General features: G+C 49.9%; 1 protein-coding gene across 1 annotated transcript in view; it reads left to right on the top strand.

Moving 5' to 3' along the window:
• Positions 1 to 23231, top strand: part of FAM135B (family with sequence similarity 135 member B) — a 179576-nt gene that overhangs the window by 131818 nt on the left and 24527 nt on the right. Inside the window, exons 7-10 of the mRNA XM_021688480.1 lie at positions 6830 to 6983; positions 9212 to 9261; positions 19223 to 19378; positions 20122 to 20195. Of these exons, the coding sequence (XP_021544155.1) occupies positions 6830 to 6983; positions 9212 to 9261; positions 19223 to 19378; positions 20122 to 20195 (434 nt within the window). The remainder of the gene's footprint in view (positions 1 to 6829; positions 6984 to 9211; positions 9262 to 19222; positions 19379 to 20121; positions 20196 to 23231) is intronic.

Below are 23231 nucleotides of genomic sequence, written 5' to 3'. Positions count from 1 at the left end.
ATCAAGGGGGCTCTCGGATCTTGAATTCCAGAATGAACTACTTACCTGGTCAGGTACAGCAGTCCTGGACAGATGCAGGCCTCCCCAGCTGAGCACCTCCTCTGCCAGCCTTCCCCCAGGGCCGAGGGGGACGGAGACAAGTGCTTCCCAGGGAGGACTTGCTATCAAGAAGAAAGACAAGGAAGATGCCAGTTTTTGACCCCCGACTCACCATGTGCCCAGCAAATGGGCAGAGAGGAACCGGGGGTGTCATGCTAATGGGCGTTCCTGCACATTGAAAACATAGCAAGAGTGGAGAAGCTGTGTTCTCACACACACACGTGCCTCTGGACGCCCTCGCTGGGACCTGGTGTGACCGCTCCCTGTGATGGCCCTTCAGAGAGCTCTCGCAGCTCTCAGCCACACGACTGGGCGCGTCCTCATTCTGACTGTTGCCTCAGCAGCTGCACAGATGCGTTGCTCCCATGTGAAGGTAGCTGGGAGTCGACGAGTTCTATTCTGTCCCCGATTCCCAGGAGGGGAGCTGTGGGGACAGCAAACTTAGGGAGGGGGAGAAACCTTAAGCCACATTCACTCCTTTTGTGGCCGGAGCTGCACAGAGCTCTCTGTGGTCACTTGGTGGTCACCTGCTGGATCCTTTGGTGCTGGAGTGACATGCAGGTGGAGAGCAGGCAACAGGCACACAACGTAGAGTGGAGACATGTCCAGATGAGAATGTAACCTAGACCAGGGCCTGTCCACCGCGTCACCGACCCCCACACCTGACCGGCTCCCCTTTCTCCTGCTCCAGGAACCCTGTGGGCTGCCAGGAAGAGGACAGTCATGGCAACTTAGATGTGAAAGCATCTGTGATTTCTACAGTTCAGCTGTTTTGGGGAATAGGTACTTGGTGTTCAGCCCACAGCTGGTCACTACAGCCCGGCTGTGGGGGCACAAAATCGCGCTGCTCCCAGGATAACAGCGGGCTGGGGCCAACCAGATGGAAGAACAGAAAGACAAAACTGCTTTCCCGGATCCCAGCTAGTTGGCTTCAAAGCGGAGGCTAGCCCAAGGGGGCTTTGATTCCCTTTGCAATGTATAGAGCGGGGTTCCTTTGTTAACCTGGGCCCTAGCCGGGGTTAGAGGCTTCACTCTTCTGCGTCCTGGACGTGGAAACACAGGCTAATACTATATAAACCTCCTCCAGCTCAGTTCCCAGAGTGAGCTCGGCGCTGTGAGGCTTCCCACCCAGCCTGTGTCTGAGTTGTTGATCCACCACCTGCTTGCCCTTAGACCTACACATGGGTTATTTACCACTCTGGGGTTCAGTCTCCCATGCTACAAAATGGGGGGACATAATTGTACTTATTTTATAGGGGTGGCAAAAGAATTAAATGATTAATACATGTAGAGCACTGAGACAGTGCCTGGCATGGAATAGGGTCAAGTAATAAACATCAGCTGCTTATTAAAGCTGTCGTAGTTTCCTCGATTAAAAATAAGATAATAATGAAAAACCCCCTGAATTACCGAGAGGAAGGATCCAGGGACCAAAATATAATGCCAGGTACATGGCAGGCGTCTAGTGAACAGTGGTTACTATTAGTAGAACTCTAGATGGCGAGGTTGGATGGAACTCGCATTCCTATTTCAAATAAACATCCAGAATATTAAAACCCAATTCCATTATGCGTTCTCCCACAATTGTAACACAGAAGATGTACTGATATTTCTATTCAAGAATGTGTCTTAACTTTCACTGGCGTGTTTGTATTAAATGAAAAGTTATCAATGCTTACCACGGGCCAAATAAATCTCAGATTGTATACGTATCTCATATAAAGCATAAATAAGTGTGTATATATAGGACATAAAGTTCAATAGCATGATTTTTGTGGCGGTGTAGCAAATCCCAATCCCAGTCCCCAAATTGTGTGAAAACCCACGGCTCTAAGAAGGGGGAGGTGACGGTGATTTGGACCTTCCACCCAGGCCCGTGTTGTCCTGTGTTCTCGAGATCCCCCAGAGGAGGCTACAGCTCATTCATTCATTTATTCTTTCCCTAATCATCAAATTTCTATGTGCTCTTTCAGGTTCAAAGACAAAAGACAAACTGCTTCTACCCTCAGGGTGTTCAGGGAGGTTGGAGAGATCATGGTGGTCTAAGGAGGCGTGTGAAGGATCTGGGAGGAGGGAGAGGATGGAGAAGCTTCACAGAGGAGAGGACGTTTGACCCGAGTCTTGGTGGCGAGTTACAGGCAGCCAGGGGACAGGCGTTAAAAGGAGAAAGGCAACTGGAGATCTGTTGTGGTGCAAGAGACTACAGAGGACCTGGAAATGTGGTGCAGACTCAGGGCTTTGAATGCCATACTAAGGAACTTGAACTTTATCTTGTAGACAGTGGGTAACGCTATAAACTAACCTGCACACACTAGTGCTACAGATGGAAGGTAACACCAGCGCAGTAAGACCCTTTAGAAGGATGCTTTAACAATTAAAGTAAGCAATATAGACTCAAACTAGGGCAGAAGCAAGAGCATGGTAGAGGCAGAACCTTCAAGACTTTCTTAGAGATTCTGAGGTGAGAAAGAAATCTGGAGTCTCGGAGAATGTCACAGCTATTGGGGATGTTGGGCCAAATGGGTCCACTAAGGACGACCAGAGTGATGAGAAGGATTGGGTCAGGGCGATAGCAGTTAGGTCCTTTGAAGATGCCTCTTTGGCAACAGACAAGCTGCCCAACTAGACTCTGGAATAGAGATCTAGAGCCCCGGGTGGGGAATTAGATCTGGAGATGTAGATGCGACCTGATGTGACCTTCATTTATAGGAAGGTCCAAGTTGATGGCAAGCTTGCTTTGTCTGTTAGATAATGGAAGAAGTAAAAAGCAAACCTTCCTAACACCTATTAAGTACTGAATGTAACCCCGGCACTCTCGTGAGCACTTTGGCTTTATTACTCTCCCCACTCCCCATCAGAAATGGACACTTCAGAGGATGGGGGGCTAGCCCAGTCTCACCGTTAGTGAGTGGCTGATCCATGAGCAAGGTGCAGGCCTACTGGCCTCCAGATTCTGTGTTCTAATCAAACCATGTCCCAGCAGAGCTCCCAAGGAGCTTCAGTTGAATTAAAACCCATTTTGTATAGGCTTCTAAGTGGATCGCTGTTGATGTTTGAGCCGCATCATCCGTAGGCATGATCCTGGAGGCCATCGGTGGGTGCATCTTGTCCTGCCCACTGACGTTACCCTGGGATGTCGCACAAGTCTGCATTCTACCGGAATAGTCTTGCTTGATCTTTAACAGCCACCCTAAGAAGTCATGTCATGACCATCCCCTCCTTACATCCCCTGTGTGCCTGTTATGGGCTGGGCCCTGGCCTGGAGCCTCCCATCGTGAGTTCAGAGTGCAGCCTATTGTTCTGCTGGCAATACGTGAGGCTTGTCATTGAGGGTTTCAGTTCCAGACTGGGGGAAAGGGAGTGCTCGAGGCTCCTGTCTTTGTGTGGGGAGTTTGTGTTGTACGGCCCACCCTTTGTGCAAGGTCTGTGGAGGCGCGTGGGCTCTCCCACGCTGGCTTTGCAAACCCCTGGAGGGGGCGGGGGGGATGGCTAAGGGGATTCTGCAGCAGCTCGCTCACTTTCAGAAAGTTATGTTGTCGACTCTTTCATGGGGAACAAGATTTGTTGGTAATAATCTCAAGCCATGCATTTTTCTTCAGGATTTCTCTTTGGGTTACCATTTTGACTTCATATTACCTCAATAATCATATTGAATCAGAGTTATGAAGATTCCCCAAAGATTATCTTATGTGTCTCTTGAGAAAAATCCATATGCTATTAGTATCTAGTTTTATTTTTTTATTGTTTTATTTAAATTCAATTAACCAACTTACAGTACATAATTAGTTTCAGATGGAGCGTTTAGTAATTTATCATCGTGTGTAACACCAGTGCGCATCATATCTGTTTTTTTAAAGATTTTATTTATTTATTGAGCGAAAGAGACAGAGCACACATGCAGGGGGAGAGGCAGAGGGAGAGGGAGAAGCAGACTTCCTGCTGAGCCAGCCAGGAGCCTGACACGGGGCTCGATCCCAGGACCTGGAGACCATGACCTGAGCCGAAGGCAGACGCTTAACAACTGAGCCACCCAGGCGCCCCGCTCATCACGTCTAGTTTTAAAAGTCAAAGTTAATATCAGACTTCCAAGATCCCTTGCCTCCCATAGGTCCCGAAGCTTTTTCCATCGGAGGCATTGGTGACAAGAAAGTTCAGTTGCGAGCTGGTGGCAGGACCAGGAAACGGGATGCTCAGGGCTGCTTGAAGCAATCACAGTGGGGACTCCTAGCTCCTGGATCTGATGCCTTTGTTAACCCCCCGTCTGCTTTCATTTCTGCTTAGTCACAGCGACTGGAGGCACTGCAGGACTTAAATTAATGTCTCCGTCAAAGCAGGCAGGCCTGGGACCATCTGTCCACCTCCAGGCGTGGTCTCCACGCGCCTGTGCACACTGGGAAGGTACTACCCCCATTTAGCACCTGAACTGGAGAATCACTTCTGCGGGCAAAGCAAGGTGACCGGGTGCAAGTCATTTGATTCTTTGACCCACAGTCTTTTGATCTATGAAATAGAAATTGGAGTTCCTACCACTTATTATTTGATCTAATTAGAAAGAATTTTGGGGGCATGATAAGTGATAAAAACAAGGAACAAAGAACCGTCCAGGGCATTTTTCAACTTGCGAGTGTGTCTGTGTGTGTTTCCAGGACACACATTCATATATTAAGTGCACGTAAAACATCTATGCACATACGCATATGGACGTATTCTAGAAGGATCCACAAGAAATTACTGGACTCTGGGGAATGAGGTACTTTGTGTTGTGTTTCCTTTGGTAATATTGAGATTTTTACCGTATGCATATTCTCATTTTGAAAGTCAAAATGAGAGCATCTGTTCTGTATGCTGTTTGTTGAACACCAAATGAGATCAAGGTAATGGGCGTACGTGGATGCTTCGTGAACAGTGGATTCCTTCTTGCTCCATGGGTCTGGGGGGTCCTACACACACACCCTGCTATGCACAAGCTCCACTCGTCTTTCTACAACTGTACAAACTTCTGTTCCTAACATATTAGGAAGGATGATAAATGGGAGTATATGGATTACCTTGAGTGCCTAGCTGACTGAATTTTCTGCTTATGAAATGGAAAAGTCTTTTGATTCCACACCTCACTGAATGTCTCTCATAAGCCTGAATCAAAAGGGAGCTGGTGGCCTCGGAATGCAGGTTTCAGTGGAGGCCCCGGGGAGCGGAGGGTCCACTGAGGGCCTCTCCAGTGGATGCGGTGGTGCACTGCCCAGATCCCCTCCTCAGGCCGGAGTCGTTCATTCCCTCAGACTGCCGAGAATGTCGGTAGCCAACAGCAGTTGGCCAAGCCTCTTTCTGGAGGTTGCTGCTGACCAAGGGCACACCTGTTCCCGGGGTAACCCACACTCAGTAATGGTCAATGCCCGGGTGCAGAGACCTGGCCCCTCCTCCAAGGCCACCGGGCCCTGTAGCTCCAGAGCTCCCCGTGGGATGGACCGAGGTCTCTGCTGTGCTCCATGACAGTGCAGTCTAGCTCTTCCCTCTGCCCCAATCCACTCTCCCACAGAGTTGCTCCCGACCCCACACCCAGGATCTCCTGCAGACACAGCTCTGTCTCAGAGTCTTCTTCCTAGGGACCTGACTTATGGCCATCTCAGAGCTAGGTGACACCTGCATCCCGCTTTCCCGGTGTGTAGCACCTTGCGTGACCCACTCATCGTGATGCCGTGATTAGCACGAGTACAACACACCCATGATCATCCCTCGTGGCACCACTGGGACTGCAGATGGCATGCGGATGGCCATTGACCCCCATCAGACCTGTCCTGCCCCCGTGGACCAATTCAGTTCTCTCGGATGGCAGCAAGGAAGGAGACCAAATGAGGCAGGAGGCTGCCGCATCACCAGCTCACGAGAACCCAGAGCGGGGATTTCTACCAGCTCCCCATGTGGAGTTGCCTACGGCAGGACAGGGAGAGCAGTGCGGGATCATGAAGAGCCATTGGTTTCCTCCCTTCACAGCTGCGTGAGCATAGATCGACAGGCAGGTCCCACATCCATGGGATTCTCCAGCCCAGTACCAGCAGCCCCCTCCTCTGTGGCCCTCCCTGGGGGCTTCTTTTCTCTGCCCTCAAAACCAATCCCTCCTGAAATTTACCCCAAGACATCATATCTTCTCTTCCACTGTGTCTGGGTCTCCAGGTACACGGTGGACTTGGCCACCTTTTCCTCATCGCACAAACCCCATCTGGGCCCGACATCTGCAAGCAAATGACAATGTGCAGGGCACCCAAATGCACTGCTGGCGCTGAGTATCTAACCTCACATTTTACAGCAGTGTGTCTTCCTTCCTCTTGGCATTAGGTACTGCTCACCCACCTCCCACGAGGGTCTCTACGAATTCCTCCTCTCCCCGCAAAAGGAGACCTTCCTGCCCATTCCCCATCTTCTGTGATGTGCCGTGCAGGGCCAGGGAGCGAGGGCTTGTGAGTGGGCCCCCTGAGGTTGTCCCAGACCTTCCAGGTCGGTGCCATCCTCCTCCTCCTTATGGTTATTATTACTCTTACTATTGCTATTTTTTTTATTATCTTAACACGAACACGTACGACAGAGCCTTGACAGGTTGCAGTGTTTTTCCCGGACGGAGAGGTGGGGGAGGGACTCAAACTCTCTCTTCTCCGGGATTGCGGACCCCTGCACAGCTGTTCTCGGAGATGCCCCGTGGGGTGGCCCTCAGCGTCTGTGTCTGTCCCGCCCGCAGGGGAGCTTCTACGTGCCGTCCGAGAACTGCATGCAGCGTGCACACCGGTGGCACCGGCAGCTGTGCTTCCTGCTGCTACATGCCCACCGGGGACTCCGCGCCTACTTCCTGGTCATCATGAGGGACATCCCAGAGCTGCCGCACACGGAGCTGGGTAAGGCGCTGGGCCCAGGGGACGCCTCAGGCTGGTGGCCCGCCTGCCCCGTGCGGGGCCAGGCTTGAGAAAGCTTGCGGTTTTGTCAGCGTCCCGGTGACAGGTGCCGTTCCAGGTCCATTTTCTCTGTGTCACCTCCGGGCGTATGTATGCAGGAGGGAAAGGCAGGAGCACCCGAGGTGCATGCACTCGTGCGTTCAGGCACCCAGCAGGCCTTTACTGAACACCTGCTGCATGTCTGTCACTGTTGTGCACAATGTCAAGCTGCTTGCGAAGGGAAAGTAGTTACAGGATTGCAACTGACAAGAGTGGAAAACAACCCCCAAAAGAACATATGTGTATTCTATATGTACTATACATATATACACAAATATATGCTTGTATATATCTTTCATATATATTATGTATTTGTGTGTATATATGCGCATATATATGTATATATATGTATATATGTATATATGTGTGTGTGTGTGTATATATATATATATATATATATATATATATATATACATCTGCATGATTATAGAAACCTCTCAGCAGCCATCATCTTTGGTTTTTATGGGGATAAATAGCTTCATGCACATCATCAGACATCATGGAGATCATTGGGCCTGAATCCCTCTTTGCTGACAGATGTCGGAACCGAAGCTCAGAGAGGGGCAGTGACCGCTCAGGGCCGCACAGCAATACAGGGTGGAACCAAAACAAGAGCACAGAGGTCCTACACTGACTCTTGGGGCAGCATCCCTTATATCATTCCACTCATTTACAGCAGGTGACACAATGTGATTCTGCTAACAGTCCTCTACTGGGGCCCCTTTGCTTCCAGAACTGAAGCCAGGTCCTTAGCCTGGTTCAGGGTTAAGCACAATCCTGCCGAGGTGCCTCAGCTTCCCCACCCACACCCCAGACCTCACCTACTGAGACAGTCATGGCTTTGGCAGGATTTAGGGCTTCATACAGTGCCCATTCCTGCACTGAAAACACCACATGACAATGATTTATTTGCATGTTTCTCTTCCCCACTAGATGCAGGGTCTTTGAGAGCAGAGGCCCCCCTCAGATCCCTTGTGCACAGTCCCTGGCAGGTAGGGTGAAGGAGTAGGTGCATCGCTGTTGATGAATTGTCCTGCCATCTTCCCTTCTGGCCTTATCAGCTCTAACACCCTGGACAAGTCAGGCGCTACTCTTTGAATCATGCAATCGTGAGGTTGCATTTTTTTTTTTCAGGTTCAAATGTTATGCACACAAAAAGACGCACACAGAATCAGAGCCCGTTTACATTGCTCACAGGGAAAATGGAGATTGTGCAGTGTTCGTTGACTTCTGGCTTTAACTTCTTTTTACCCAAAGGCACTGAATGTATTTGCTCATTCATTTATGATCATACTTTTATTGAGCATCTATTATGTGCCAGACGCCAGGGACAGAGCCATGACAAAAGTCCACTGAGCCTGGTGGGACTCACAGAGCTGACAGAGGTGCTGGGGGGACACGCATGTGTCATCAGGCCATCAGTGAGGATTCGGAGGTGCTGAGGGACTGCCCCTGCTCACCTGGGCAGCAACATTTTAAGTAGAACTCATGCCAAAGCCAAGTGCAGATCACTGACCGCAGCATCATGGGACTGGGCGAGAGAGTTCAAAGACAGGCAGAGCTTCGAACATGGCATCCCAAATGGCCAGAGGCCAGACGTTCCTGCTGATAAGAGCTGATATCACAGCTCCTCTGTGGGTTGTGATGATCGTGGGTGTCAGAGTCGGTGGAGCTGGGCTCAGCTCTGTCACTTCACTTCTCTGTGCTTCCCCGCATTCACCTGTATGATGGAGATCCGAATCCATGCCCCACATGTATCACACACACATGTGTATGTGCAGGTATGTGCACACCCACGTGGACACACCTGCAAAAGCCCAAAAGAATGTGGGACCCCTTTGAATCACACAAAGTGCTGTGTGAACGTGGGGCCTTCTGTTCCTCAGAGAAGCATCCAGGAGATGATGTTGACCTTTATCTGGTGTGGGGTCACATGGCTCCAGATCAGTCTTATCCTTTTTTTAAATATGACCCCTTTAGGAAGTTGGAATAGAAAGGAGGAGAGTCCTCGGGAGTTGTGTTTCTTTCTGTGACTTTAATGCCAACTTGAACGTATGCTTCTTTATTGTACTTAGCAACCACCGCATTTCAGTGTGTGTCCATTTTACTGTGCATCTTTTGTTTCTTCCTAGAGTCCCTTGCTGTTGAGGAAACGCTCTCTCAGCTGTGCTCAGAGCTACAGGTAATTAAAAAACTCGCCCTGTGGGATAAAAGGGCAGTTGAGATACAGGACCAACATAGGTCCCTGCTCGATGTAGAAATCAGAGATGAAAGCACAGGGCTTATAAACAGACGTTAGACCTGAAACTGAAGAGATACTCTGCCATTCTTTGTTATTAAGTGTCCACTAGACCTCTCTTGTATGTCTAGCTCTCTGCTAGATGTTTTGGAAAAAATAAACAGGTTCACAGGTCTCTGTCCCTGGAGCTGAGGTTACATTTGTCTATTACTCATCCATTTAACAAAATGTATTGACTGCCAACCATGTGCTTCTCCTGGAGGGCGATGCCTGTGGCCAGACAGCCTCAGCCATGGCAGGAGGCTAACAGCGGGATGACGCTGATGATGGAAACAGTAGTGTGCATCTGCCAGAAATTCACCGAGCATCTTCTAAGAATACGTGCTTAAATAGGCGCTTGGCAAATGCACACTGCTGTTATTTGCAGTCTCTGGAACACTTTCCCATCCCATTGCGTGGATGGTCTGGGTGGGTACTGCACGTCGTCCTTACATAGCGAGAGGCAAATGAAGACGGAAACCAGTATGGCAGTCAGGCTTGATGACAGTGCTTATCAGGGCTGGCAGCTGGACTCAGAAAACTGTCTCATCATCGTCTCTCACACCAGTGTTTTCAACCCTTGCTGCACAGTGGAAATACATTTGGGACTTCTAAGATGTACCTTTGCCTGGGTCCCATCTAAACCGGGTGAGACAGAATATCAGGGAACAGAGCTTGGGCATTTGTATTTAGTAAAATCTTCCCAGCTGGATCGGAACCACCGTGAGATACCAGCTCACACGTATGAGAGTGTGAGAAGACCAGAGATGTCACGTGCTGGCGAGGACGTGGGGGAAAGGGAGTTCTCGAGCACCGTTGGTGGGAATGAGAACCGGAGCAGCCACTCTGGAAGACAGTACAGAGGCTCTTCAGACACTTAGAAATACAACCACCCGATGATCCAGCAATTTCACTGCTGAGTATAGATCTAAGGAAATGAGATCACTATCTTGCAGAGACGTCTGCATCCCTGTGTTCACTGCGGCGTTATTCACAATAGCCAAGGCATGGAAACAACCTGGGTGTCCACCTACGGCTGAATGGATAAAGAAAATGTGGTGTATCTATACGGTGGAACACTACTCAGCCATAAGAAGAAGGAAATCCTGCCATTTGCAACAATGTGGATGAATCTTGAAGGCATCCTGCTACGTCTAATAGAGTCAGACAAAGACAAGTAACATATGATCTCACTTACATGTGAAATGTAAAACAAACAAACAAAAACCTAACTCATAGGAACAGAGGATGGGGAAATGGGTGGAGGTGGTCAAAAGGTATGAACTTCCAGTTATAAGATGAATAAATTCTGGGAATAGAACACGCAGTGTGGGGACTAAAGTTAACAATACTGTGCTCTGTAATTAGAAGTGACTAAGAGTATAGATCTTAAAAGTGCTCATCGAAAGGAAAACATTTTAAGTATGGAAAGTGATGGGTATGTTAACGAGCCTTATTGTGGTGATCATTTCACAATAGATGCATTTATCAGATCATTATGTTGAGCCCCTTAAATGTACATAATGTTATATGTCAGTAATGTTATATCTCAGTAAAACTGGAAGAAAAATCATAGAAAGAAGAAGCTCCCCAGATGAGTATACTGTGCAGCCAGGGTCGAGAATCCCTGCTTTAGAGCACGTTATAAAGTCAGTGAAACTCAGTGTTACCGCGGACAGATGGCAGCCCGGTGGGAAGGCAAAGCACAGAGCAGGTGCCTGGCGCTGGGGTCGGGGAGGGTCTAGGACAGAGAGGCCCTTTGAAGTGAGCCCTGAAGAAAGGGTGGGATCATCAAGGAGTCACATCACAGGCACTGCTCCTGATAAAGTTGGGGACACGTGAAGGACACAAGAAGTCCATTTAGAGAGTGTGGAAGGCAAACCTAAGGCTGGCCGAGGACTTGGATGCCAGTGTGTGGAGCATCCACTCCCTAAACCCGGAGGCGGAGGCGGAGGATGCAGTGCACCAGGGGGCTGGCTAAGCTGACCACAGGGCCAAAGACTCGGGGGGCCGTAGCTCCGCCTTCCGCCCCAGAGGGCACCCAGGGCAGCATCGCCTTGGAAAAGCCCACAGGCTTTGCAGGTTCAAGTCCAGGCTCCAGCCCTTCTGCACATCAGCTGTGTGATCCTGGATGTGCGATTTAGGATCTTAATGGGCCTCAGATTTCTCATCTGTGTCGTGGCTATTGTGGGGAGACCAGGAGAGAGCTCACGAGAGGAACCTGTGAATGCCTGGCTCACGGGTCTGCGGTGCAGAGCTGGCCTTGCCCTCCAGGGCTGGCCCTCCTCAGGCCCCATCCCTCCCAGCCTGGATGCTGCTCAGCATCCCCAGGAGACACTTGCAATCTGTAAGTCATTGAAAATTGAGTTGTAGCAGTTTAAAAAAATGCCAACTCTTAATAGCTGTTATATACCACACCCACCATCTTTCTTGTTGCTACCAACATGATGAGCAGCAAGAGATGGGGTGCCCTGTGGGTTCTCTGCTGGTTGCCGTGCCTCTTTCACTCAGGTTCCAGAAGCTTCTCTTCTGAAGCCCAGGAAGACAGGCTAGCCCGCAGTGCTTTCGCCGGAGCATCCGCACCTCCACGAGCAAGGACTGCCAGCATTGACCGGCAGTGACCGGCAAGCCAGAGGTTTGTCTGGCTCTGTCCCTGGTGTCTGGCACATAATAGATGCTCAATAAAAGTATGATCATAAATGAATGAGCAAATACATTCAGTGCCTTTGGGTAAAAAGAAGTTAAAGCCAGAAGTCAACGAACACTGCACAATCTCCATTTTCCCTGTGAGCAATGTAAACGGGCTCTGATTCTGTGTGCGTCTTTTTGTGTGCATAACATTTGAACCTGAAAAAAAAAAAAATCACGATTGCATGATCCCGGCTCGGGGCCAGGAGCAGGTTAAATGCTTGTCCTGAAGACTCTCCTCTGGCCTCCCAGTAACCACTGAGACTGCCTTTCTGCAAGTGCCTGGCCGGGGCACCCAGTGAGTGGTGCAGGGAGCCGGGGCTCACACTCCCAGACTGCACAGCGCCCAGCCCACTGCCTCAGTTTCCTGCTGTGCTTGCTCCTCTGGACAGGCCAGGGGCTGCTCCCTGTTTCTTCTTAGACCTCACTGGGTAGTGGGTGGGTTGGGGGACTGTGGAAGTGATGGGGTGTCATGACATGTTGCAAAAGTGGTCACATCAGAGCCAGTGGCTTTGAATTCCTTACCTACTTACCGTGCGACTTTAGAAAAGTTGCTTAGACTTTATGGACCTTGATGTTCATACCTATAAAGTGGAGATAAAATGGCTCGGTTTTTCTCTGAGTCAGTAAGCTCGTACCCTGGCTAGCTGCTGGTTGCTATTTTTATGTGCATTCCTCATGTAATGTATACAGCTGTTCTATGGAGGGAGGGATCCTGTTGTTCTCAGGGGATGGAGAATCAGGACTCCGCTCATAAAGGGTGGGTTGTTTGCCCAGAGTAACAGCACTGGCTGAACAGGGTCATTGCTGGTCACTGCGACGCCGGAGCCCACCCTCCCCACCAGGATGCCATCCGGGGAAGCAGAATCCTCCTTTGCAGAGAACACAGGTAGAGTCTGTGAAGTCTGCATGCGGCCCAGCAGGGCGGTGAATGGAGAAAATGCTAACTGTCTTGCTTGGTACAATTATCACTGCCCTCTGGCTTGTCACTTCCCTGGCCGTAAAGAGTTTCCGGTGCCACAGGTGCCCCTTGGGGAATAAGGTTAAAAGGCCCCCATGTTGCTCTTGTCTTCATGACCACAAAGGGTCAGTGTTTCTGTGGGAACTACTCTAGAGAGTTGATTCATTTCAGCAAACGCTTTGTGAGTCCCCATGCTTCGCCAGGCCCTGTGTTAGGCTCCAGGGGACTCAGCAGAGACCCCCTTCCCTTGGGGGCACACAGCCGAGGGGGTGACTCGTTCACTCTCGAAGCTCCAGTGCCTAGAAGGGTTCATTGCTGGAATGCTAATGAACTAATGCATCACAAGAATGCTACATGCTACCAAAGGTGAGGAAGCCAGTGACCCCGGAGCAGCTGTCCTCACCCCAGGGCCGTTGGCTCATCTGCGGAAGGAGGCAGGAGTCGACGTGCTCATTCACTGATTGACCAAGCCCTAGGTGTTGCTGTGCCGTCGTGCGCCACGGAGGACCAGTGGCCAGAGTCCGCTGCTGCGTGGGCTGCGCAGCGCTGTCCTGAGGGTGTGGGCTGGCTATCGACTTTGGGCAGGCCGTGTCCCCTCTGGGTGGCTGGTTTCCCACGTGTGGAGGGCCTCTCTGAGGGTGAAATGAGCTCACACATGCACACGATACCTCTATCCCTTGTTGACCCTGTCCCGGTGTGCCTCGCAGGCTGCAGATGTGGACGCAGACACGCGTTTGGCCGTGGGGCCCCGGGGGATGTGTCACTAACTCTCTGTGGGGAGGCAGATGCTAGCGGGCCTCAGAGGGGAGGCTGTGTGGGAGAAAGCCTCATGGCCTCCGGTAAGAGGACAGGGCAGGCAATGGAGGCAAGGCTGAGGGAGCACCCGGGGCCAGGCAGTGAGTGTGCATCCGTGAGCGGAGCTCTCAGAAGGGGAGGCGGAGGTCACTGAGGCTCTGAGGGGGAGCCTGAATGCCCTGCACAGTGTGCTAGAGCTTGGGCTAAGCCCCAGGTGACAGGGAGCCGAGCAGGCGAGTGATGAGCTTGCTGGGGGCTGTGTGGAGGACGAGGGTGTGTCTTGAGGCAGAAAAGGGTGGCTAATGGCATTTACAGCGGAAGCAATGACAACGTCCGCTTCCACCTGCTGGATTCTGGCTCCCACCTTCAGGCACCGGGCACTGCCTCCCGGCAGCCCTGAGAATACAGGGGGACACACAGATGTGTCCCCAGTCATTTTGCTACAGTGGACTCTGAAGGGTGGTTTCCTCTGACCACTAAGGGGTGGGCTTGGGGCCCACTGCTATTGTGATGATCTGGTCCCTGCAGTGGTTCAGGTGAGAACTCGGGCTGCCAATGAGTCTATCTGATACCTCTCATGAAAAGCCAAGGAACGGGTTGCCTTCTTCCTCTGGCGCCAGGCCCCCGAGCTGCAGGGATGCTGCCCCTGGTTTTGAGTGATTGTATTGCTGCAGGCTTGATTTTGTACAGAGCCATCAAATTAGCATACTCATGCAGGGGTACTAGTGGGTGATGGGGAGGGAACCAGGGAGTGGGGGTGGGCTTCAGCCCACTCTATTGTTTGCTAGAGAGCTGCCCTCATGCTCACAGTGACAGAAACAGAGCCGCCTCCCCAACACCCCCCAAAGGGCACTCAAAACCCACCAAACATTTAGAGGCAGGACATCGCCACCTAGTGGCCAGCCGCACCAGGTAGGGAACCGTCCATCAAAGGGGATGGATGGGGGTTAGGCATGGAAAGGTTTCTGGGATTTAAAAGAACTTGAAAACAGAGTTCTGTAGTCATGGAGCAATTTGCATGTATCTTTATTCCAAGTGAATCCTATAAACACTTATTCAACACCTATTGTATGCTGGCCACTTTGCTCTCCGTTGGGAATACAATGGAGACCATTCCCAGGACTAGCAGCCTCAGGAGGAAGAGGCTTGTTCAGAAGCTGCCAATAGGGTCAGGGCTCCACCAAGGGGTGTAAGATGAGAGGCACCCGGCTCTCCGGGAGGCTAGCCCTGAAGGGGTCTGAGTGTGCCAGGTGACAGGGAAGGAACATCCACAAAATTCCAGAGTACGGATCCACTGAGCTGAGCGGATGGGCCAAGTGCATGGAGGGCCAAGTGCATGGAGCACAGGAAGCCTGTGGTGGGGGCTGGGCTGGAAATGTGAGTGGGGGCACAGGATAAGGTCCCTGCTGTGCAGACTGATCGCGGTGTGCTCTCTACCCGAATGGGAAGGTTCCAGTGGAACTCAGCCTTGTGCTTTGCTACAATAGACAGACTCAACACATGCTGATTGTCTACCTGCAAGCAATTGCCAATTTTCTCTAAAGAATTCAGCAAGACTGGGCTTGTTGTCATAGAAAAGATTCTGTCTGGGTTGCTCCCATACACTTCTAGGAGATCCTAAATTGCTGAATGGTCTTTCCTCGAGCTGTACCCTCCTAGCAGGAAATACTAAAAATTAGTTATCGGGCATAAATGAACAGCTACCAGTTGGGGAGGCTGGGGTTTTGCTTGTTTTGTTTACTTAATTGTGTGAATTTTTTTTTTTTTTTTTGCCAATTGCCTTCTCTGAGGGTTTTTAAAATTATTTTGCCTAAGACTGAAAACATCTTTATGATGTGGTTCAGAACAATGATCCCACTGACAAGGATGTTACATGACTTCTCATTGAATCCTTGCTTTGGTGTGTATGTTTGGGCATGTAGGTCTTTTTAGCCGAGCTCCCTAGCAGAGGAAACTAAAAGTGTAGTGCGTGCTTGTCCCCTGTGATCACAGTGACTTCTTTCCTGGCCAGCCACAGTCCCCTGTGGACAGAACTCTGAAGGGACCTCACAGCTCTGGTCATTTAGAGTAGCCAGGGAGTGCCAGAGCTCAGCTAGAGGCAATGTGTTTGGGTAACATCCATATCTCTGTTCAATTTTAGAATCTCTCAGACTTGAATATGCATACGAAATACCTGGAAAACTTGTTAAAATACGGATTCCAATTTGATCTGGGCTAGGGCAGGAGATTCTGCATTTCAAACACTTTCCCGGGAGATGTCCATGCAGCTGGGACGCCCCGATCTGCCATGCCATGAGGCTGAGCACAGAGTCTGACTCTCCTCAGCCTAGCTTCCCTTCCCCAATGTGCCCCCTCAAACTGCAGAGCCCCCCAAGCATCCCCACTGAGGAATCAGGCTTTGGCCCCCTCCCCTTGAATGTGGAGGTCCACGGACCCAGAGGGACCTGGCTCGTTACAGAGGGTTATCTGCTGTGATTGCAAGGCTCTGGGTATTAGGGAACATGGTTAGTTCAGGGAATGTATAGAGGTTTTTATTTACCTTGAGATCACAGCACAGGTTATCACCTCCTCCAGGAAGCCTCCGTGATTTTTTGATAGCACACAGTATATATCTCTTTCATAGCACATGGTAGGTGTATTATAAGTCTCTAAATAAATGGCTGTCACTGAGCCATCTGCCTCTTCCAGGACTGGCTGTATTTATCTGTGGCTCCCCAGAGCTCAGCATACCCCTTCGCATATAACAGTCACTGGATAAACAGAGTGGGGGGCAACAGGAGTGAACAGAGGAGTATGGTTAGAGCGCAGACGAGAAGCGTGACAGGGGTGGCCGAGGTGAGTGGCTGAGCATTCTTCAGGCAGCTTCACTTGAAAGAGTGTCAGGCCCAGTTTTGCCCTCGCTCACGTGAAGGGCCTCTTCTTGGTCCTGCGTGAGCAGGCCCTCCATGCCCATCGTCTGTAATTACACAGGCCCAGGCGAAGAGTCCTCTTGTGGCCTAATTAGAAGCTTCCTTAACCTTATCTGAAGCCATTTCTGTAATCAACGAGGGGAAAAAAAATCATTCTCCCAAAGACACATTCAATGAGTGGCTTTGCTTTCTCTCGTTTTCACTCCAGCAGCTGAGCTCAGAATTCAAGCTGTGTTTGCTGGTTCCACTGCGGTGGTGGTGGGAGAGCTGTGGGGGCTGGAGTAAGCAGCCCAGTAAGGGAAGTCCAGTTACTGAGGCCCGGAGCACCTCTCATTGATGCAATCACCAGAATTTTCAATAAAGAGTTACCGAATCCCCACGACTCGTCCACCACCACGTGGTTACTAGGAATACGGAGAAGCCTAACACTCAGAATGTAGGCAGAGGAGGGTTGTAGGAACAGTGTCTGGCCAGTGGTGCATTGAGAGTGGTGTGTGCAAGGTCGAGTCGACTTCAAGGACAGGAGGTTAGACTTACCCTTGAAGCAGAGTAGACGTTTCTAAAGAATCATCAGAAACAAGGGGGACTGTGTTGGCTCCTTAAACTGTCCCCCGGTGGAGAGCAGACATGCCCAAAGTGGTGAAAAGAGGGAGAAGAGAGGCTGGAAGGTGGAAGGAGAAGGCCTTCCAAGGAGGATGTACAGTCTGGTCAGAGCCTGGTATGTGGAAGGAGCTGGGTGCGTTCAGGCCACGGTGAGCAGGTGGCGTGGCTGGAGTAGGGTGTGCCCTGGGCCAGAAGGGAAGGTAGCCAGAGATAAGGCAGGCCATGGCATCGGGGGGAAAATGGTGCCAAGCGCTGATGCAGGTGTTTGGTGCTCATTAGCGAGGGTAACTGGTAAGAGGAGCCACTTCTGGTCCACCCAAAAACCTCACGTTCCAGCCTGGAGGTTTTCCAGGGTCTGACCATGTCCCCCACTCTCCCCAATGCATTGCTCAGTTTTCTGCCTCTGAACACCTCTGGCCACAGATTTTAGGGCTGAACCAAGAGCAGACAGTCCCAGTTTGACCCCTGCCCTCCAACAGAGCTGGTGCAGGAAGTAAGCCTTCCATCAGAAGAAAGTAGGGCCGTTCTTGCACTTTGGAGCTTTGGAGCTGGCAAAATTATTTTGCCTAAGACTGACCTTTGATTGTTCATCAAAGACTGACCTTTCCTCTTGGAAGAAGCAGCTTGGAAATGCCCCACTTGGTTGATGCCCTATATCTGGCAGCCAGTCCTTAATTATAAAATACCAATACCCAAGAACAAAGAAACTTACTGGGTGCCACGTTCGTCCTTCCCTCTTTTTCTTCCTCTTAGATCGATGCTTCACTCCAGCCCACCTGCCTTCCTCTAGCATCAGCCTTTAGTCCAAGAATAGCAAGAGGAACTTCTACTGTTGTAAACAAGGCTTTCAACTTAATTTTCCTGTTGTTATTACATCCAATAAATCTCCATTTGCTTTGCATACCCATTTTATGGTTGAAGAAACTGAGGCACAGAGCAGAGATAGGCTTGAAATGGCTATGGTTGTCTGTCCCTGATGTGTCTTCCATGACAGAGCGATCCCCACTACTCCCAGTTGTTAACTCACTTTCCTATTGCCTCTGCCCAGTGAGGCTCCCTGCCAGCAGAGACCTTCCCTTATTCAACTTTGTGTCCCCATTTATTCAAAACATGTGCCTGGGACATGGAAGATGCACATTAAGGGCTTGTTGAATAAATGGTGGGGTGTACCACTCAGTGTCAGGCTTTGACACCTGGCTCCCTGCCTCCCCTCTGAGACTTGATCTCCCCTCCAGAATCAAAGCCTGCCCCATCCCCCAGCGGATGGCCTCCCTGTTCTAAACTAAAGCTATCTGAAGGTTCCTCCAAAGGCTCTAGGCCCTCTCTAGGCTGGCATCTTCAAATTGTAGTTGAGGCAACCCAAGATCCTCCCTGAAGCTATTTGGAGTGATTGTGGGAAGATGGTGGTAAGGCTATTGAGCAGCCCCCCCCACCCCTGGGCAAATCACCTAACCAGTTAGGTACTCTGAGGTTATAAAGACGTTAGCATCCCTCAGGAAGTGTTTTCAACACCTGTTACGGAAAGGCGGCGTGGTGCTGTGGGTCTGCGGTTAGTCAGCTGTGCCCCTGAATCCTAGCTCTGTGTGGCCTTGGCTGGGCTACTGAATTCCTCTGATTCTCGTTTTATTTTCCCTGTGAAATGATACGCAATAACTCTACTAAAGGGTAATGGTGGGCATGAAAAGGGCAGCACACACAAAATGTCTAGTGTTCCACCTGCCAAATAGTAGCCCTGAAGAAGTAGATACTGTAATGATGAGGAGGACTGAGCTCAGAATGTAATGTAATACAGAGTCCAGAGGAAGGAGAGATTCCCTAACAGCAGGGAAGTCAGCAAAGGCTTTAGGAGGAAGCCTGCAGTAGCTTCCCAGGGCAGAGGTCCTTTACTACCACCATTTTGCCTCTCCAGATGTTGAACAATCCCGAGAAGATAGCCGAGCAGATAAGTAAGGATCTCGCCTGGCTCACCTCCCACGTGATGGCTCTGTGGACCCAGTTCCTAGACACAGTGACTCTACACTCCCAGGTGACCTCTTATCTCACCCAGGAACATCACACCTTGAGGGTAAGGTGTCAAGTGGTATAAATTCCCTAATCACGTGCCAGTGTTCCCTTGAGGGAGCTTTCCCACAGTTAGTTCATTGGGCAGAACAGGAATTGGGGTTTTCTTCCGTAGCTGCGTGTGCCAGTCCTGGCCCCACCTTGAGCTCTCGGTGAGACTTTATGAACTGGTTCAGCCTCTGAAACCTTGACCTCCGCCATTCATAAAATATCTGTCTTGGCTACTAGATGATAGCATGAGGGATGTTCCAAATGCTCTGAACGTATTTTGGAGAAGTGTTTTCAAATGTCAGACATTGTTCTTGGTGTATTTCTTTGCCACCAGGTTGGGTTTGTATGGACAGGTACTAATGCATAATAGATGTCGGTCTCCTTGTTTACAGCAAGAAGACCAAAGATCTGGGTCCACAAAGTACTTTGTGGATGCACTTACATGACTGGCGTTGCCAATTCTGTTTCCTCTGCATTTACTTATGGTCACGGTTTTCAAGTGTCTTCTTCTAGTAGAAGAGATAAGACCTACATAAACAAATTATAGAAAGCAGTGTAAGAACAGGTTCACAAATCTGCATTAAACTGTGTCCCTAAACCAGCTTTGGGCTAAGAGAGGACACCCATGGAAGTACTTGTTTCAGACCCTCTGGGCGGGGCGGGGTGGGCTCAGCTCTCCTTTGTCAGTTTCCCTTTGGAAAATCAAGATAATGCCCGCCCTGTGAATTAAACTGTTCATGCAATCTTATTCCTCAGGTCCGAAGGTTTTCTGAGGCCTTCTTTTATATGGAGCACCAAAAGCTTGCAGTTCTGACCTTTCAGGAGAATCTGTAAGTAACCAATTGCATGCCCACGTCACACTGCCAAAGTGGCCACCCAAGATATTCTCTTTCAAAGGCCCTTCTTCCCTCCGTCTCTGACTGCGAAGGAGAGAAGTCTGCCCACCTCTGCACATTCGAGCTGCATTTTCTCTGCAGGCAAAAGAGTCAGACAGATTTCAGAGGTGGGAGCTGGTAGGTGGCAGAGAAGGTCAATAGCCAAAGTTTTCTTTTGTTGAATGTTATTATGGTTCTATAGACAGAATCAAGACTTCCTAGGTCCCCGAAGACATCTGTGCTGAGTCTTCTTTGTGAAATGAATTAGAAGCAGGTGCTGTGACCACAACCTGTGTCAGAAAAAAAAACACAGAATTCGCTGGAGACTTTGCAGTAGCTTTGAAACACATTTAGCATAAGAATGAGGACGGAACTACCTAATTAGGCGGACTGATGAATTTCTAAGTCTGCCTTCCTCCAAAATTAAAGAAAAAAATGAAAACATACGAAAAAAGTCAGAGGGTTAACAAAAAATGAGGTCATTCTCTTGTAGATCTCCCCAGTGGGCAGGAACAGATGGGTCCCTCTAAGACGGGGTGGCGTTTGCTACCCAAGTCCAAGGGGCTCTTTTTGTTTCTGAATGATACGTTCACCTCAAGGAATAAATGTGGATGCAGTAGTGTTCGAGACGGCCCGATAAATCCAGCAGGAGAAACATTTCAGGTTCATCTGTCACACAAGACGGACCTGAGACCTTTTCGCCCTCTGCTTTATAACCTTCTCTTCCTTCTCTCCACACTTCATCCAGTTGGACAGCTAGGCGGCATTTACAGTTTGCCTTGTGGAATCTGAAGTGGGGGGTGGGAAGGCACCAAGAAAAACACATCTATGATGAAAATAGCTTATCTGGAACCAGGTAGACCTTCACTCACTCACGTCTTCATTCCGCCCAGCAACTACAGTCAGAAGAGTTAGTGTGAGCAAATGTGAGCAGAATTGTGAGGGCCGCGGAGCAAGATGCTGTAAATCAGGACTGTTGTGGGAACCTGCTTCCTGAATCCCCAAAATAGGCGAACCCTCAATCGCCGGGTGTGCTGTGTTCCCCAGGAGCGTGGGCGCGCGTGGAGGGGACAGACACAGAGGCAGCTCCTCTTCCGGAAGAGTTTCTTTGAGATGCTGACCACTCAAGTTCAGACGATACGGTACTTGGCGGACTTGGGTTCAAAATCCTACTCCTCCATTGGACCTACAGCAGGTCCTTGAGAAAGTGCTGTTCTGTTGCTGTTTTTTTTTTTTTTTCCCCCTTGTCCTCCCCTAGTCTTAGTTTCCCTAAAACAGGTAGGGCAAGAACTGAAAGGACCAAATGAGAACATCTATGCCCATGGAATACACTGTCCAAGCCACAGACTCCATTCAGAAAACGTTAGGTGATGACTCACACGTTACACAGTTGTTGGTTGTGCACGTAGGCACTGCGACATCGCAGGGAACAAATTAAAGATGCTGTCCTTGCGGGTCTCTCATTCTAGGGCAGAAACAGGCAAGACGTAAATCGAATTATCTCAGGTAGTGACAAGTAAAGAAAACCAAATCAAGGTGAGGACACGGAACACGATGAGAAGGGACATGGCCGGTGTCCTCATAAGTGTTGAAGGACGAGCTCTCGGAGCAACAAAAACAATATCCGGGGTCTGTAGTGTTTGCTGATTTCCACTGCATGAATTCTCCCACAATGGTGGCTATCATGTGCCAATATGTGATCTCTGGACACGGGACTGGGAAGAGATGTGCACAGTTGGCTCTTGCAAGCTGGTGGGACCTCCTCCAACACAGCACTGGGTGTGGGATAAGGACTCTTGAAGCCAAAATGCTGAGAGGGAGTCTTCCTGAGGATGTGGCATTTGAATAGAGACTGGGGTTCTATCCGGCCAGACCTTGATATGAAAGAAGACCAGTCAGAGGGAAAAGCTGGTGCCGAGGCTCTTACACGGGAACACGGGGTGTTTGAGGGGCAGCAGGGAGACAAGTGTAACTATAGGACGGAGTGAGCAGGAATGAGGGGGAGGGAGGCAGGACCAGCGAGGTGGGGAGGGACCAGCCCATGTGGGACCTTAGGGACCAGGACAAAGAACTCAGACTTTGTACCATGACAGTTATGATTAAGGCCTTTCGCAAAAGCTGGCAAACAGTAGAGTGGAAAGACCTGATCTCAAACTGATATACATGGCTTGAAATCTTGGTCCTGGAACTTACAAGGTTTGTGACACCAGACCAGTTCCTGAACCTCTCTTTGGTTGCTGCTTAGAAGTAAATAGGAGAGTCCTTCATTCAGCAGCTATCCACTGAGTGCAGACTATGGGCCTGACACTCTTCTGGGCATTAGATATTTAGCAGTGACCAAAACAGACAAATCACTATTTTAATAGTAGAAGGCATATAGATAAATAAATATGATACGCAAACGCAGTAAGTGCCAATGAGAGCTATATCAGTGTGGTAAGAATGGAGAGGGCTTTTCTTCTGAGCTGTCACAGAAGAGGTCTGAAGCAGGTATGGACTGAGCCCTGCAAATACCCAGGAGACCGGGGTATCTGTCTCACAGAGCAGTTGCAGAGGCACTGAGTACTATTCACGAGAAGATACTAACCTGTAAAGGAAGGCGTACACAAGGCTAGAAGCAATATTATTCAGAAAGAAGTAAACTTTTAATTAGGTCTAATATTAAGAGTAAGAGGTACGGAACCAAAAGGGGCATTTTACATCCAATTGAGAAAGTTACTGGAGGAAAGGTCCAGAGTACTATGAATGGAGTTTCATCTCAGAATGAGGCAGTGAGCAGGTGTGAGGCCAGGCTAGTAAGCGTGCACCGGCATGGGTGTACCCACCTGGGGGTCGGAGCTGGAGAGGGAGGGTGTGCTTAGGAGACAGAACCATCCCCCCAAATCAGGATGGACAAGTGGACAGACAAGGTAGCCCTGGTGACACTCATCTGTCAAGACCCATTAAGTTCAAGACCCATCTAGTTCAAGACCCATCAAGTTCAAGACCCAT

This window comes from Neomonachus schauinslandi, chromosome 4 (genome assembly GCF_002201575.2).
Source record: "Neomonachus schauinslandi chromosome 4, ASM220157v2, whole genome shotgun sequence".
NCBI classification, from domain to species: Eukaryota; Metazoa; Chordata; class Mammalia; order Carnivora; family Phocidae; genus Neomonachus; species Neomonachus schauinslandi.
The sequence above is the reverse complement of the archived record's forward strand: the minus strand, read 5'-3'. Positions and strand labels throughout refer to the sequence as shown.